The sequence below is a fragment of the Macaca mulatta genome, chromosome X (genome assembly GCF_049350105.2).
Source record: "Macaca mulatta isolate MMU2019108-1 chromosome X, T2T-MMU8v2.0, whole genome shotgun sequence".
Lineage (NCBI taxonomy): Eukaryota > Metazoa > Chordata > Mammalia > Primates > Cercopithecidae > Macaca > Macaca mulatta.
The window spans coordinates 36,083,074-36,100,598 of record NC_133426.1 but is presented as its reverse complement, the minus strand read 5'-3'; the positions used below and the strand labels follow the sequence as shown (position 1 = coordinate 36,100,598).

The 17,525-nt window shown below is 32.5% G+C and overlaps 1 protein-coding gene across 1 annotated transcript in view; it reads right to left on the bottom strand.

Annotated features, from left to right (window-relative positions):
• The window catches only part of CFAP47 (cilia and flagella associated protein 47), a 427,534-nt gene that overhangs the window by 333,664 nt on the left and 76,345 nt on the right, over window positions 1–17,525 (bottom strand). Inside the window, exons 22-24 of the mRNA XM_015127166.3 lie at window positions 12,290–12,428; window positions 5,343–5,437; window positions 903–1,062 (exon numbers count right to left, since the gene is read on the bottom strand). Of these exons, the coding sequence (XP_014982652.3) occupies window positions 903–1,062; window positions 5,343–5,437; window positions 12,290–12,428 (394 nt within the window). The remainder of the gene's footprint in view (window positions 1–902; window positions 1,063–5,342; window positions 5,438–12,289; window positions 12,429–17,525) is intronic.

Genomic DNA, 17,525 nt, shown 5'->3' with positions numbered 1-17,525 from the left:
TGATAACTGAGCCAGTTGCAGGTATTTTATCTAGATTACCACATGTATAAAACTTAGTGTCCTCATAATTTGGGTATTTTATAAGTCTAATAAAATGAAAAACAGATTACATTGCACTATAGTGGCTGAGTGTGACAAGCAGAATTCTGAGCGCATTCCTCAAAAAATTAAAAATAGAACCACCATATGATCTGGTAATCTCAAAGGAAATGAAATCAGTATCTCAAATATCTGCACTCCTATGTTTATTGCAGCAATATTCACAATAGCCAGATTATAAAAGTGTCCATTGATGGATGAGTGGAGAAATAAATTGTGATGTATGTATACACAATAGACTACTATTCATTCATACAAAAGAGGAAAATTCTGTCCTTTGCAAAAAAAAAAAAAAAATGGTTGAACCTAGAGGACATTATTGTAAGTAAAATAAGTCAGACACCGAAAGACAATTACTGTATAATCTCATTCATGTGGAATCTAAAAAGTCAAACTCATGGAAGCAGAGTGTAGGGCATTGTCTTCTAGGGGCTTGGGAGTGGGGGAAATGGGGAGATGGTGATCAAAGGGTACACACTTTCAGATATAAGATGAACAAGTTTCTGGGGATCTAATGTACAACATGGGTGATGATGGATATATTAAGTAATTTCATTGTGGCAATTATTACACAATGCATACATACATCAAATCCTCACATTGTACACCTTGAATATATACCAACTTCATCAATTAAATAATGTAACATTCAAAAATGAGATTAATAAAATTGTATTATTTATAATTATTCAAATTAAAAGAAACAAATAAATAATCTAAATTTCTGTATACATAATAAAACAATGTCATATATGAAGGATAAATTGAAAGTATAACCACAAATATAGGAGAAAAGATCTTACTTGGACAGAAATTTATGGAAACATTATACTGTGCATTTGGTCGTATAATCCCATTCAGTACACTGAACTTGAATGTGCCATCTTTGAAAAGTTTGCCAGTATTACTAAGATCCAAAGTCCATGTCACATGGTGTTTGGTAATATTATATAAAACAAGATTCTGCTCACACACACAAAAAGACAAAAAAAAGTTAAAAATTATAGCATGCAAAATAAAGTTTAGTTGTATTACCATCTCAATTTGATGAGCCTATGTATAAATTCAAATGATTAATCATAGATAAAATGCTTTAAAATGATATTAGACAAAGGGGTTTTTAGTCTGATGAAACTGTTCTCTATGGCAATTAAGTGGTAGACACATTATTCCATGCATTTTTCAAAACCCAAAGATCTTACATGAACATAAATGTATGTAAATCAAAAACAATCAATCCAGCTGTAATACAGTGCATCACAGTCTGTAATCCGTCTTGGAATGTTGATACACTGTATTACAAATGTGTGAAATAACCTCACTGAATGTAGTTAGGGTAGGGAGAAATTGACCTCAGTAACTTTGAAAAACTGTGTTTTTGACTGAAAGCTACAAGGCTAAAGAGTAAGAATTGTGTATGAATAATGTACTCTAGGTGATAAAGGTGTCAGCAATTTTAATAGGCTACAGGTTAGAAATTCTGAAACTTCTTTACTTGAAATTAGGATTAAAATAAGTAAATAAAGTGTAAAAAATGAGAGGCAAATTTCTCGTTGTCAGAGAAATTAGTCAAAAATGAGTAAGAGAGAAAGATGGGAATGGACATTGTGGTGCTAGATTAGAGATATCAGTCTGTACTGGTGTTAAATGGATGTATGGATAGAGAGAGAGAGAGATACATATATAGATAATTATATGTGTACATGTGGATTAGTATGTATACACATATTTCCTGACTCTATTTGTTGAAAGGGCCTAGAACCTGTGACACTGCAGTAGCAACTCATATACACAGTACTTAGACTTTGGTTTCTAAATATCATTCTACAATAAAAAGTACTAGGGGATCTTGAAGAAATGTTGATTTTACAGCTGGAGCAAGTAAAATAAAAGATGAGCCTGGAACATTTGGTAGTACCACTAACTAAGAAAACACTTCAAAATCACAATGATGGGAGCCTGTCAAAGGACCAACGTAAAAGAGCTTATAATGGCCAAAGCAGAAACAATTTCAGTAACAAAATAAATAATATAATATTAAATTATAACTGAAAGTATAAAAATAAATATATGTGTGTTCATGCTGATATATTATGTAATAAAATAAATAAACAGGGAGAGGAAATAATCTCTTTTAAAGAAAATTTCCAAGTAATATATGTAATATATAAGTAGAGCTTAACCTCCTACCACTTTATTGTAGGCTAAAATTGATCACACACTTTCAAAGGATAGAGTATGGAAAGTGAAAAACAGTAACTTCACAGTGGAGAAACCTAGCAGACATTACCAGTAATTAGTCATTTTCATATCATGTATTCCTTTATATGATGTGAAAAAAAAATTATTTCACCTCAGTAACATTCTTCTTCAAAACCCATGGAAAATAAAAACTCAGTCTAATCAGGTGAAAAACACCAGACAATCTCAAATTAACAGATATTTTCAAAAAATGCTGGATAAATACTCTTTAAAAACGTCAAGATAACAAAAAATAAGCAAGATCAAGAGCCTGTCATAGGTTGGATGAGACTAAATGCAATGTGCTATCCTGGTTGGACCCCGGGACAGTAAACGGATATTAGTGAGAAACCATTGATTTCTGAATAGAGTCTGTTGTTTAGTCAATAATGTTGTACTAATGTTAATTTCTCATTTTAAAAAAAATGCCCTAGGGTTCTGTAAGGTAACGTTAGGTAAAGTTGGGTGAAAGCTATCAGAAATTCTCTGCACTATCTTTGAAACGTTTTAGTAAATCTGAACATTATGGTCCTGACTTGCATGCAGACTCATCTTTCTAATGAAATACAACTATCAACCAGATTAAAATACAACGATCAACCAGATTTTTTCATTAACTTTACTCTTCAAATACTTGAAGACTACAGAATGAGCCATACAATTATCACTACATTTTATTCCCAAGCCTTGAAGTACTGCATCTATTTAGCTCTAATATTGGTATCTCCTAACTATAAAAGGTTAATTTACACATTCTAAAGAAAACAACATGTTTCAATACAGAAGGTGAGCACAAAATCATACCAGCCATTTGAAGCTTAATTTTTGTCATTTTAAAATGAGGAAAAGCTATTATACTTCCAAAATACTATCTACCTTCTCTATCTTATAATTCTGAGAAGGGAACTGATACAGTTATCTGTAAAGAAACATTGGTAAATTTGTTCAGTATGTTTAGTGCTTTTTTCTTTATATTTTTGTCAAAATCACATATGTATGCAGCTTACACAAAAAGTTCAAAATCCTTGTTTAAAAGCAGTTGTCCCACCAAATTCCTCTTCATCAAAAGTTCTGCTTCCCAGAAGCAACCAATTTTAGCCAATTGTGATTTGAGTTTTTATCTAAATGTGACACCAATATGGCTTATATTAGTTTTTTATAGATGCCACAACAGATTACCACAAACACAGGGACTTTAGAAAACACAAATATATTATTATATATCACATTTCTGTAGATTAGAAGTCCAACACAAGTATCAATTGGCTAAGATCAACGTGTTAGCAGGAACTGTGTTCCTTTCTGAAAGCTCTAGGAAAGAGCCCATTTCACTGCCCTTTCTAGTTTCTAGAGGTCAGCTGCATTCCTCAGTTGGTGGCCTTCTTCCTCTGTGTTGAACACTGCATCACTCTGACCCTTCTGTCATCACATCTCCCTCTGAGCACAGTTAGAAAAGGTTCTCTGCTTTTAACCACTCATGTTTATTAGATTGGGCCCACCTAGATAATTCAGGAAAATCTTCCCTTCTCCGAGTCCTTTACCATAATTACGTCAGCAAAGTATCTTTTGTGATACAAGGTCACGTATTCACAAATTTTGGAGATTAATACTTAAGCATCTTTGGGGCCATTATCTGCCTGCAGCATGAATATTTTATGGTTTATCAGCTTCAGATACTGTCTTTTGACTGCCAACTAGGAAAGATGCAGATGCAGCTCATTGGTACTACCTATACTCCTCGCTCCACTTCCTATTTTGGATATTCATATTTTTTAAAATTCTTCCATTAGTCACTTGGTAATTTTAAGCAAAATATATATACCTCTTGTTTTTCTTATTCTCTCTACTTTAGACAGTACCCTTTAATTACCCAGTATGTAAAATGAGTTTTATTTCTTTATTCCAAAATCCTTAAACCTTCTGTCAAATTAACCTTCCATAAACACATTAAGTCTTCTCTGTACCATATATCTTATATATTATGACTGCAAATATCATTCACGGGAAGTTTAAGTAGAAGATTAGAGTTACATTTTTTTTCTCCATGGGGCCAATGTCCCTCTTTCTCCTCAAAAGAGAGAATGCTATTGGTGTCTAGATCTTTGCTTACATCGATTGAATAAAATTTCAATGACATAAAATAATCTACATTTATGAAGGTATTGTTTTTATCTTAAATCCATTAAATTCAGTTAATTAAAGTTGCCTTTCTAGTCCAACATATAAGGTCTTTGTATCCTTGAAGTTCTATTTGAAGTAGAAGTTTTCTTGACTTTTGATACTCTAAACAGTCACATTTTAATTTCAGTAGATCCTTCATTGATCTCTAACTATAATTTTATATAGCATTCTGCTATGTTTTATTAAAGCAATGCTAAATATTGTCTCCATATAATTTTTCTGCAATGCTATAAAGGTTCAAAATTGGTTACAGGTATAGCAATATATAAGACAAAAAGGGGCAGTGCAAATACAAATTTCTATAATGTGTCCTGAACTTCTTTTTTATGCACATCTCTCTGTTTTCCTTCCTAATTAGAAGAGATGCAGAGATATCCCGTAAGAAAAAAATAGTGACTTAACATAGAAGCTACTTTATTATTATTATTATTATTCAGATTTATTATTGCCTCCTAGCACATTTTCTTTTATCTATGGAATATATTTCATATTAATTTAAATTATAGCTTCTATTTGTATAAGGAGAATGGGATAATTTAATTATATTAAAATTATTTTAATATTCTTATTAATTATATGCATATATGTATTTATAAATAGCTGTATATGTATTTGTATATTTTGAAAATTACTCCTGAGAAATTTTATATGTAAGTTTTCTAAAAACACCAGTATTCTTGCTCCAAATAGCATAAACAATTGGGGAGAAATTAATCATAGGGAACAGTTCATATGATTCATGCTTATGAATAATCAACTTAACAAACTAAAATTCATAATCATGAAAAGAATTGTCAACTGTATCACTTCTTTATACATACCTGAGTTTTTGTGACCTTGTTATTAGGATTCATCTCATGTAAAGGGATTTCAAATACAAACTTAGTACTAGATAAGTTCAATGGTGATTGCAATGCTGTGAGAGGAACATAAATATACTGATAAAATGTCAACAGATATAAGCCCATAGGTACTTCTTAGTACACTTTAAAACATTAAACATTAAGAAAATAAGATTTGTTTCTATATATTTTTATATTCCCAACCAGAAAATAAAATAACATTTAAAAACATTTCTAAAATATCTTGGTTTATTGAATTACCGAAGTTCCCTTTTGTGGAATATTTTAATGGCAATGAATTATAAGTAAAATAGGAACATTATCCTTAAAATAACAAAAAGGTGATACTGAGCCAAGAAAAAAGTAAACAGAGCTAAAATGATCTCCACACTAGAGTTTGAACAACACAGAAGTGAACAGAAATGCAGAAGGAACATTTATTGGAATACAGAGAAAATATATAGCTGGCATAGCATGTAACATTTCCTAGATAAAACAAGAAAACTCTGGGAATAAATGGCTATTCTATGGAAGATTAAGAAAAGGCATATCTGCACAAATACTCACTGCATTAGAGAAGATATTATAATCTACTGGGAAAAAAAAAACCCTACACTTCTTGAAACTTACCTCTAAGACATTTGTAATTCTTAATGAAAACTAAAGGGTATCACCAGCTTTTGAAAAAATAAGTAAATAAAATAAAAACAATTTCTGATCCTAGAAATGTATATATCTTACACGTGTTTTTATTATGCCACTGGAATTAATGGATGATTTGACAGGGGGCCAGGACCTGTGGGATAGGAGAAAGTTGTAGATAGGGTCCATCCTTGTGTTACTCCCAAAACCTGTCATGTGAAATCCTAAAACAGACAATGTTACAGCAGACATATAAAAAGTGGCACATGTAATATTGTCTTTCCATTTACAAATTGGCAACTAGGAATAACCAGTGAAAATAATATGTTGACTATAACTTTTAAAACAAAGCATTGTTTTGGCATATTACTTCACCATTTAGAGTGCCTTATTTCATTTAAACAAACAAATTATACTCTGCCTATCACAAATTTTTATAGAATCATTTTCTGAAGAAACCAAACCACCTAAGATTAAAGATCACAGACTAATTTCCCAGACATACCTCCTCAAATTAAACCATTCATTAGTACCCTGATTGCCAGACAGTGATATAATATCTAATGATAAAGCCAGCCTTTTAAGAGGTATTAATAAACATGAGCAAACAGGCAAGGGTCGATAGATATTAAAGAACTATTCAACATAAAAGAGAGAGACATAGAGGAAGAAATAATTCAGCAAAAATAATGAAAATGTAGTCAACAGAAAAAAAAAGTCAATGAAATCATAATTAGAAGTAAAAGGTATTATTTTCCAAAAATAACAGGCTATAAGGAAATAATTAGTAAATACTAAGAACTCTTACTAGTTTAAAACTGCCAAAATAACATTTTAAGATTTAGAAAAGTCAAGTAAGAAAAATATTGGGAAATACAATGAAAAGATGAGGAAAATGGCACTTCTTCTCAATGAAGAATCGTATGTCAGGTCCCAAAACAAGTCTTAAAACATTCAAAATTTGAAATTATATCAAGCATCTTCTCTGATTACAATTGAACAAAACAAGAAATCAATAATAAGAGGAATTTTGAAAACTATACAAATTGACAGAAAGAAAACAACGTATCCAAACCTATGGGATACAGCAACAGCAATACTAAAAGCAAAGTTTATAGCTATAAATGTCTACATCAGAAAAGAGGAAAATCTTCAAATAACTTAATGATGCATCTTAAAAAACTATAAAAACAAGAACAAACCAGAATTAGTAGAAAAAAAGAAATAAGATCAGAGCATAAATTTTAAAAAATGAAATGAAGAGAGTACAAAAGATCAATGAAACAAAAAGTTGATTTTTTTGAAGAGTTAAACAAAATTGACAAACCTTTAGCCAGATTAAAAAACAAGAGAGAAGATCCAAATAAATAAAATCAGAGATTTAAAAAAGGCTTATTATAACTGAGACTGCAGAAATTCAAAGGGTCATTAGTGGCTACTATGAGCAACTATAAACTACTAAATTCGAAAAATCTAGGAGAAATTGATAAATTCCTAGACACATACAATGTACCAAGGTTGAACCATGTTGGGGTTCAGTCAGGCTAGTGGGAAAAATGTTAAAGATAGTTATAGAAATAGCGACAAACTCTCTTGGAAGGCCTGAGAGTTTGCATAGCTTCACACTGCTTGGCTGAAGGCAGCCAGGGTGTCTTTGCAGGAGCCAGAAAGATTAGGGTGCTACAAAGGAATGTGTGGAGTTTATTTTACTAACCTGTTTACTTATATGTACCTAAGTATATATTATACTAACCTTTGTCCTACCACAGGTGCTTAACTGCCTCCCACTGCGGGGGGCGGGGGACGGGGGGAGAGGGTCCGCAGAAGTTTATTACCTGCAAAGGGTGTTTGCTTTAGGCCTAGGAACCTGGCCTTGAATCTTTACCCTCTAGTGATGTTTACTCACGACCTTTTAATCTTTACTAAATAAATGCAAGTCTCACTGACTGATTGAAGCTGCAGTCTCAACTGTTTACAGGACTCTGCTGGAGTCTGTAAGAGGCTCAGACACTCAGCTGGACTGGCAAAGCAGAATATCTGTGTGTCAGTGTACTCCATTCATCTGTTGCTAAGTCAGGAGTCTGCAAGGGACACACCCCCCCCCCCCCACAACTGGTGCCCCCGTGTGAGGAGCACTACCGCAGAACCAGGGGGAAATTCCAAACTTCAACAGACCAATAACAAGTAATGAGATTCAAGACATAATAAAAAGTCTCTTAGTAAAGAAAACCTGGTATCATCACTGTTGTATTCCACCAATCATTTAAAGAAAAACTAACACCAATCTTCCTCAAACTATTCTGAAAAATAGAAGACAATGGAATACTTCCAAATTCATTCTATGAGGCCAGTATTCCTTTGATACCAAAACCAGACAATGACACATCAAAAAAAAAAAAAAAAAAAAGATAGGACAGGCCAATATCGCTGATGAATATTGATGCAAAAATCCTCAACAAAATACTAGCAAATCAAATTCAGCAATACATTAAAATGATCATTCATCATGACCAAGTGGGATTTATCCCTGGGATGCAAGAATGGAACAATATATGTAAATAAATCAATGTGATAAATCATATCAACAGAATGAAGGACAAAAACCATGTGATCATTTCCATTAATGCTGAAAGAACACTTGATAAAATTCAACATCCTTTCATGATAAAAAGCCCTCAAAAAACTGGGGATAGAAGGAAAATTCCTCAACGTAATAAAAGTCATACATGACAGACGCACAGATACTATCAAACTGAAAGCCTTCCTCTAAGATATGAAACATGACAAGGATATTCACTTTCTCCACTGTTATTCAACACAGTACTGGAAATCCTAGCAAGAGCAATCAAACAAGAGAAAGAAATAAAGGCATACAAACTGGAAAGGAACAAGTAAAATTAACCTTGTTTACAGAGCAACATTATCTTGTATTTGGAAAAACCTAAAGACTACATCAAAAAATATTATAAATGACAAATTCAGTAGAGTTACAAGATACAAAATCAACAGAAAAACCAGTAGATTTCTATATGCCAATAGCAAACAATATGAAAAAGCAATTTTAAAAGTAATTCCACTTACAAAGGCCATAAATAAAATTAAGTACCTAGAAATTAACTTAATCGAAGAAGTAAAAGATCTCTACAATGAAAATTATGAAACATTAAGAAATTGAAGAGGGTGCAAAAAAAATGGGATATTTCATGTTCTCGGTTTGGAAGAGTCACTATTGTAAAAAATATCCATATTACCCAAAGCAATCTACAGATTCAATCTAACCCCTATCAAAATACCAATGACATTCTTCACAGAAATTGAAAAAACAATCTTAAAATTTATATGGAACCACGAAAGATCCACTATCGTAGGCAAAAGTTCAAAACTAGAGGAATAACATTACCTGACTTTATACTGCCCAGCTATAATAATCAAAACAGCATGGTACTGGCAGAAAAACAGACACATAGACAAATGCAATGAAATAGACAAACCAGAACAAATCCACACACCTACTGTGAACTCATTTTCAACAAAAAAGCCAAGAAAACACAATGGGGAGAAAACTTGCTTCAATAAATGCTACAGGAAAACTGGATATCCGTATGCAGAAGAATGAAACTACACTACTATCTCTCACCATATACAAAAATAAAATAAAAAGTAATTAAAGACTTAAATTCAAGACCTCAAACTATGAAACTTCTACAAGGAAACATTGAGGAAACTCTCCAGGACATTGGTCCAGGCAAAAATTTCTTGAATAATACTCATAAGCACAGGCAACCAAAGCAAAACTGGACAAGCGATATCACATCAAATTTAAAAAGCTTCTACACAGCAAAGTAAACAATCCATAAAATGAAGAGACAATACCCGAATGGGATAAAATATTTGCATGATACCCATCTGACAAGGGTGTATCTGTACCACATTTTCTTTATCCAGTAATTTGTTGATGGAACCTTAGGTTGCTTCCTAATTTGGCTATCACGAACAGTGCTGCAACAAACATGGAAGTGCAGATATCTCTTTGATATACTGATTTCCTTTCTTTTGGGTATATGCCCAGCAGTGGGATTGCTGGCTCATATGCTAGCTTTATTTGTATTTTTTGGAGGAAACTTCAAATGGGTTAAAAACCAGAATATGTAAGGACCTCAAACAACTCTATGAGAAAAAATATAATAATCCAATTTAAAATTGAGCAAAAGAATAGACATTTTTCAGAAGAAAACATACAAATGGCAAACAGACACATGAAAATATGCTCAACATCATTGATCATCAGAGAAATGCAAATCAAAACTACATGAGATATCATCTCCCCTCAGTTAAAATGGCCTTTGTCCAAAAGATAGGCAAAAACCAATGCTGGTGAGGATACAGAGAAAAAGGAAGGAACCCTTGCGCACTGTTGGTTGATGGGAATGCAAATTAGTAGAACCACTATGGAGAAAAGTTTGAAGTTTCCTCGAAGAAAAAAAAAAAAAAAAAAGACTAGCATATGATCCAGCAATCCCACTGTTGGGCATATACGCAAAAGAAAGGAAATCAGTGTATCAAAGAGATATCTGCACTCACATGCTTGTTGCAGCACTGTTCATTGATAGCCACATTAGAAAGCAACCTAAGGTTCTATCAACAGATTACTGGATAAAGAATATGTGGTACAGATACATAATGGAGTACTGCTTATCCATAAAAAGAACGAGAGCCTGTCATTAGCAACAATATGAATGGAACTGGAGGTCATTATGCTAAATGAAATAAGCCAAGCACAGAAAGACAAACATCACATGTTCTCACTTATTTGTGGGATCTACAAATGAAAACGATTGAACTCATGGAGACAGAGAGTAGAAGGATGGTTACTATAGGCTGTGAAGGGTAGTAGGTGGATGAGGGGGAGGATGAGGGGATGGTTAATGGGCACAAAAGGATAATTAGAAAGAATGAATAAGACTTAGTATTAGCTAGCACCACAGGGTGACTACAGTCAATAATAATTTAATTATACACTTAAAAATAACCAAAAGAGTATCACTGAATTGTTAGTAACACAAAAAAATAAATGCTTGATGGGATGGATATCCCATACTCCATGATGTGATTATTACCCATTGCATGCCAGTATCAAAACATTTCATGTACCCCATAAAGATATACATCTACTATGTGCCTCCAAAAATTAAAAATTAAAAAATAAAATGAAATAGAGCTGGTTTCCACTTAGCATAAGGAGTAAGATCACAAGCATATTTAAAAAATAAATTAACAAAAGCAATGTATAGAACAAAAAAGATATCAAAATATTAAGAACACTTTAAATATTTGAATTTCAGATAATATTTTTGTTTCTACATTTTCCAATTTTCTTTAACAATGCTATCTTAATTTTTAATTTTCAAACAAGTGTTTTGAAAGCTTATCTACCTAATTCAGGAAGCAATATTAGATGATGACTACTTTCCAAAAGAAATTCTTAAAACAAAGGGAAAAACTTTAACCTCATTGAGCCTCCAGATCAGCTGTGGAATTCCTAATTCTGGATTTTAAATGAGAGTGAAATATTTTTATCATGTGCACGCTATTTTTGTGAGACCTCTCTTACTAGTTACCAAATGCAATTATTAACTGATATGATACTCCCTACTATTTTATAATTAATGACAATTTAACTTAATATCAGAACTATAAAAACAAAATAGAGACTTCTTTTCTTTTCACGAAAAATACACATATATAATTGAAAGCAAAGCCAACTTGCAAAAATGTAATTTGCAGAGTATATCAGTTTTTATCTTTAAATATTTGAAGAAAATGAATAGATAAAAATTCAGCAAAACTTTCAAATTTGTAAAATACTTCTTTTTTTCATGTACTTAGTCTTTTAGTAACCCATCCCTTTGGAAGAGAGATATGTTCTTAAACAAAATTATTATTATTTTATTTTATATTAAATGCATTTTGTAATATTTTACTAATTTATATTTTGTCTTAATTATTTAAACTTGACCACACAATAACATACTAAATTGGCCTGATTTTAATTCTACTCTCTTTTTTTAGCAAGTTGCTTGCCAGAGATTATATCTGTGCTGTTTATGAACATTCAAATCTCATAGACACAATTTAAGTGACACACAAAGGAATCCTCTTAAAATTTTATTTTCTAATATTTCCATTTATGAAAAATAAATAGCATATTCTATTTTTTATCTTTTAGACACTTAAGTGCAAATCTTTGGCCTATCCACACCGATTGATTATTTTTTGTTACATACCAGTAGCTTGAACATAACATGGTCGGATCAGTGGTACTGTTTTTGGATTCGAAGGAGAACTGGACAAATATTTAGTGTAGAGCTTTGAAGACTCAAAGAAATTAATCTGAACTTGAATGATAAATTCAACTATTGTCACCTGATAGGAAAAAAACATACATTATACTTGTTAATTTTTGCTTTGAGAAATATGGGGTATTATTTAGCCAAATCACAGTTTTTAAAAAGCAGTTTTAAAAAATAAAATTATCTTGTGACATTGAACTACATTTTTTAAAAACAAGATGGTTCATTTTTAATGAGTCCAAAAATAATTCTAAAAGATAAAAATAAATTTTTAAAATAATTCTTATTCATTCAAAAGGAACCAGATTTTAAATATAAAATCCAAAGTGATAAATATTTAGGAAGAAATTATAGGAAAAAAAATTCCTTGTCATCCTTGGGTAAGCAAAGATTCTTGAATACAAAAGCAACCATCTATTAAACCATCTATTAAAAAGCAATTAAATTGTACAGTATCAATTGTTTAGTCTGTTATTTTAAAAGACATTATTAAGAAAATAAAAGTATAAGTCAAAAACCCATTTCTCACAAAAAATCTATCTTGTATCCAAAGTACACAAAGAACACTCAAAGTTCGATTTAAAAAAATGAATTAATGAAACAGGTCGGAGAAATATTTGAAAAGACACTTCAAAAAAGAAGCTATGCAAATTACACATTAGCACATGGAAAGATGTTTCATATTAAGGAAAAGCAAATTGAAACTATATGAGATATCACTTCACACCTATCACAATTGCTTAAACAAAAATAACATGTGAACACGTAAAACACTTATACATTGCTGATGAGAATGCAAAATTTTACAGTTACTTTGAAAAACAAGTTTCTTCATTATTAGAAAGTTAAGTATATATTTCACATAAAGCTAAGGACTCCCAGATTTAGGTGTTTACCCAAGAGAAGTGAAACTTACTCATACAACTTATTCTTTATTGCCAAAAACTGAAAATAATCCAAATGCTCTCCAAATGGCGAATGAATAACAAACTTACTTTTCAACAATAAAAGAATGAACTACTGTTGCATACAATAATGTGGATGAATTTCAAATTTATTATGCTAAGTGAGAGAAGTCAGACTGAAAATCTCATGATTATCTTATGAATACCTTATGATTTCACTTATGTGGCATTCTATAAAATGCAAAATTATGGGGTCAAATTCAGATTAGTGTTTGCCATGGACTGGAGGTGGAGGAGAGGTTGAATACTAGGTCTTAATTCATTATTTTTAACTATGTTTTTGTACCCATTAACCACCGACACCTCCCCCTCATTCACCTAGTACCCTTCACAGCCTATAGTAATACACACAAGAAAAATGTACAGAAGGTGATGTAACTGTTCTCTATATTGATTTTGGTATTTTTTGCTCAATTGTATATATTTGTTAATGTTCATATATCAGAAAGAGACTTTTAGTGTATGCACATTTTTTAAAAAGTTAAAGCGAATTCCTTGGCTCTGATTTTTATACATCTGAATTCAAAATCCAAAATGGACTGACAATATCGGCACCTACGCAGGTGAATCATAAAACAATTAACACTCAGAGCTACAAAATATATTTGCAATTATATAGTGCCAGCCCCTTATTTTGAAAAAAGAAAAGAATATGTGGTCCAGTCTAGATGAAAACACAAAAAGTCTGCATCAAAGAGAAAAGAAAGAGTCGATCTTGTTTGGGGGTTGTATCAAAACTAAAAAGGTTGGCTTCAGCTAAATGGTATACAGGCAGCTCCAAATGTCCATGGCCCCACAGAAACACCAAAAACACGCAAAAACTGGCAGGAACCATGTTGTCAAAACTGGAAAAAAGTCAAAAGTTTACAGCAATCAAGTGAATACTGAATCAAAACCAAAAAAAAGACAACTTAAAAACAGCAGGAAAGTCTTGTGGCACTTTTACTTGCCCTTGTTCCACTCTCTCTGACTCAGCAGTTGTCTTGAGGCTAGCAGCTTTCATTCCCCAGTGCAAGACCCTGGGACCTGTTTCCTTTATTTTTTTAACTTAATTTAATTTTTTATTTTACTTTAAGTTCCGGGATACATGTGCAGAATGTGCAGGTTTGTTACATAGGTATACATGTGCCATGGTGGTTTGCTGCACCTAACAACCTGTCATCTAGGTTTTAACCCCGCATGCATTAGGTATTTGTCCTAATGTTCTCCCTCCCTTTGTCCTCCATCCACCAACAGGCCCCACTGTGTGTTGTTCCCCTCCCTGTGTCCATGTGTTCTCACTGTTCAACTCCCACTTATGAATGAGAACATGTGGTGTTTGTTTTCTGTTCCTGTGTTAGTTTGCTGAGGATGATGGCTTTCAGCTTCATCCATGTCCCTGAAAAGGGCATGATCTCATTCTTTTTTATGGCTGCATAGTATTCCATGGTGTATATGTGCCACGTTTTCTTTATTCAGTGTATCATTCATGGGCATTTGGGGTGGTTCTGAGTCTTTGCTACTGTAAATAGTGCTGCAGTAAACATACCTGTGCATGTGTCTTTATAGTAGAAATATTTATAATCCTTTGGGTATATGCCCAGTAATGGAATAGATGGGGCAAATGGTATTTCTGGTTCTAGATCCTTGAGGAATCGTCATACTGTCTTCCACAATGGTTGAACTAATTTACACACCCACCGACAGTCTAAAAGCGTTCCTATTTCTCCACAGCCTCACCGGCATCTATTGTTTCCTGACTTTTTAATAACTGCCATTCTGACTGGCGTGAGATGGTATGTCATTGTAATTTTGATTTGCATTTCTCTACTGACAAGTGCTGATGAGCTTTTTTTATGTTTGCCGGTCACATAAAAATGTCTTCTTTAGAGAAGTGTCTGTTCATATCCTTTGATGGATTAAAGACTTAAAAGTAAAACCCCAAACCATAAAAACCCTAGAAGAAAACCTAGGCAATACCATTCAGGACATAGGCATGGGCAAAGACTTCATGACTAAAACACCAAAAGCAATTGTAACAAAAGCCAAAATTGACAAATGGGATCTAATTAAACTAAAGAGCTTCTGCACAGCAAAAGAAACTAGCATCACAGTGAACAGGCAACCTACAATATGAGAGAAAATTTTTGCAATCTTCCCATTTGACAAAGGTCTAATACCCACAATCTACAAGGAACTTAAACAAAGGTACCTGGTTTTTGATGAAACAGAACAGACTTCATTCAGAAATTATTGTGTTTGTCTCTTCTAACCTTCTTGGGGGTACATGAAGGACTGATGCAAGGTGCTTGCCATGTTTTGCCTATCTTTGAACTCACTCAACGCAGAAAAGCAGTGAAATTGCTCAAAAATATTGTAAGATAAACAAAAAACCCAAAGCCACCTGACAGAATATTATGGTTGAGACATGCAAACACTACCTAAAGGCTGGAAATAAAAGTAGGGGAGCTTTTAGAGAAATTAAGGCATTTAAAACTGCCCTGAAGAATTTAGAAAGCATTAAGGATACTCAGAGTAGGACATGTGCTCAGAAAATACCTGAGAAGTTGCTAAACTTTCATCTTTGTCTGACTCTAGGTTAAGTTCAAGTGGTAAATAAAAACTAAGAAATTGTTGTAAACGACCTCACTAACTGCTAAAGAAGTGCCTCAGGACACTCTATCCAAAAAGACTATGATAGGTGTTTTTGTTTATGTGTCCAATTATTTTAGTTCCAGGCATTCAAGGAAATATATCTCAAAACACTACTCAACACCAGCTAAAGGAACAGACACTTCAGTGACTGTGCATAGCAAAGAATGTATTCTTTGCAATAATTGTTTTGAAAAGTCAATAAACAAATGGATGACTACAGCCTTCATTAAGCAAGAAGAGTAAACCCAGGGAAAGGAGGATAATCTGATGTACAGAGTTACCATATTATAATATTCAAATGTCCAGTTTTCAATAATCAAAAGCAAAACAAAACAAAGATTATGAAGAAAGTCCAGCCATAGGACTTATTAGAAAAAGACTTTAAAGCCACTGTCTTAAATATGTTCATAGAACTAAAGGAAACCATAGAAAAGAACAAAAGAATATCATGAAAATAATGTATACACAAAATGAGAATATCAACAGAGAAATCACAACAATCAATAAAACAAAAAGTTGGTGGTTAAAAAATATTTTTTAAATGACAAAACACTTTGGGAGGCCAAGACGGGCGGATCACGAGGTCAGGAGATCGAGACCATCCTGGTTAATACGGTAAAACCCCGTATCTATTAAAAATACAAAAAAAATTAGCCAGGTGTGGTGGCATGCACCTGTAGTCCCAGCTACTCAGGAGGCTGAGGCAGGAGAATGGCGTGAACCTAGGAGGCAGAGCTTGCAGTGAGCCAAGATCGTGCCACTGCACTCCAGCCTAGGCGACAGAGCAAGACTCCATCTCAAAAAAAAAAAAAAAAAAAAAAAAAAAAATTACAAAACTTTAAACTAGTCTGACAGTAAACAAATGAAAGGAGACATGAATAGCTAAAATAAAAAATGAGATTATAGACATTACTATCAACCATATAAAAAAGGGTTAACTCAAAGACAATATCATTATTATCTCTTTAGATTCAAATTTCAATTTTGAAAATAAAATTATAAATTACATAATTTATTAGAAATTTAAATTGATAAAAATAAAATTGCTCTATACTAAAGCTGAAAATGCTACAGAAGTAATATCAATGCTAAAATATTTACATATTTATGAGAAAATTCTTATTGCATTTCAAGTTACATTACAAATAATTTAAAATAAAAATTCATTTTTTCTAATGACATGCTTTAAACTTTGTGTTGATTTTTTTTTTACCAAAACCTTACATTATTTAGGTTTAAAAAATATTAAGATGGTCAACCCTGTTACTTCATGGTACCTTAGTAAGCTTCTAGAGGTGGGAGGTAGAAAACAGGCAAGAATGTGAGTATTTTAAATGTGAAAAGGGAAGAATAATAGTACTTCTCACATGCCAAAACCTCCAAGATCATGACAACAAGCATTGATGGGTTCAGAGGTACATTTATCTAGTGCTGTGCTATACTCATAAACTCGGTGCTGACAATCTAAATAGTTTTAAATAAAATGAGGAGCTGAACATTATTAAGTGCATATGTTCAGCTCTAGTCATTCATATTACCCTAATAGGCAAAACACTTGGGTTTCTATTTTT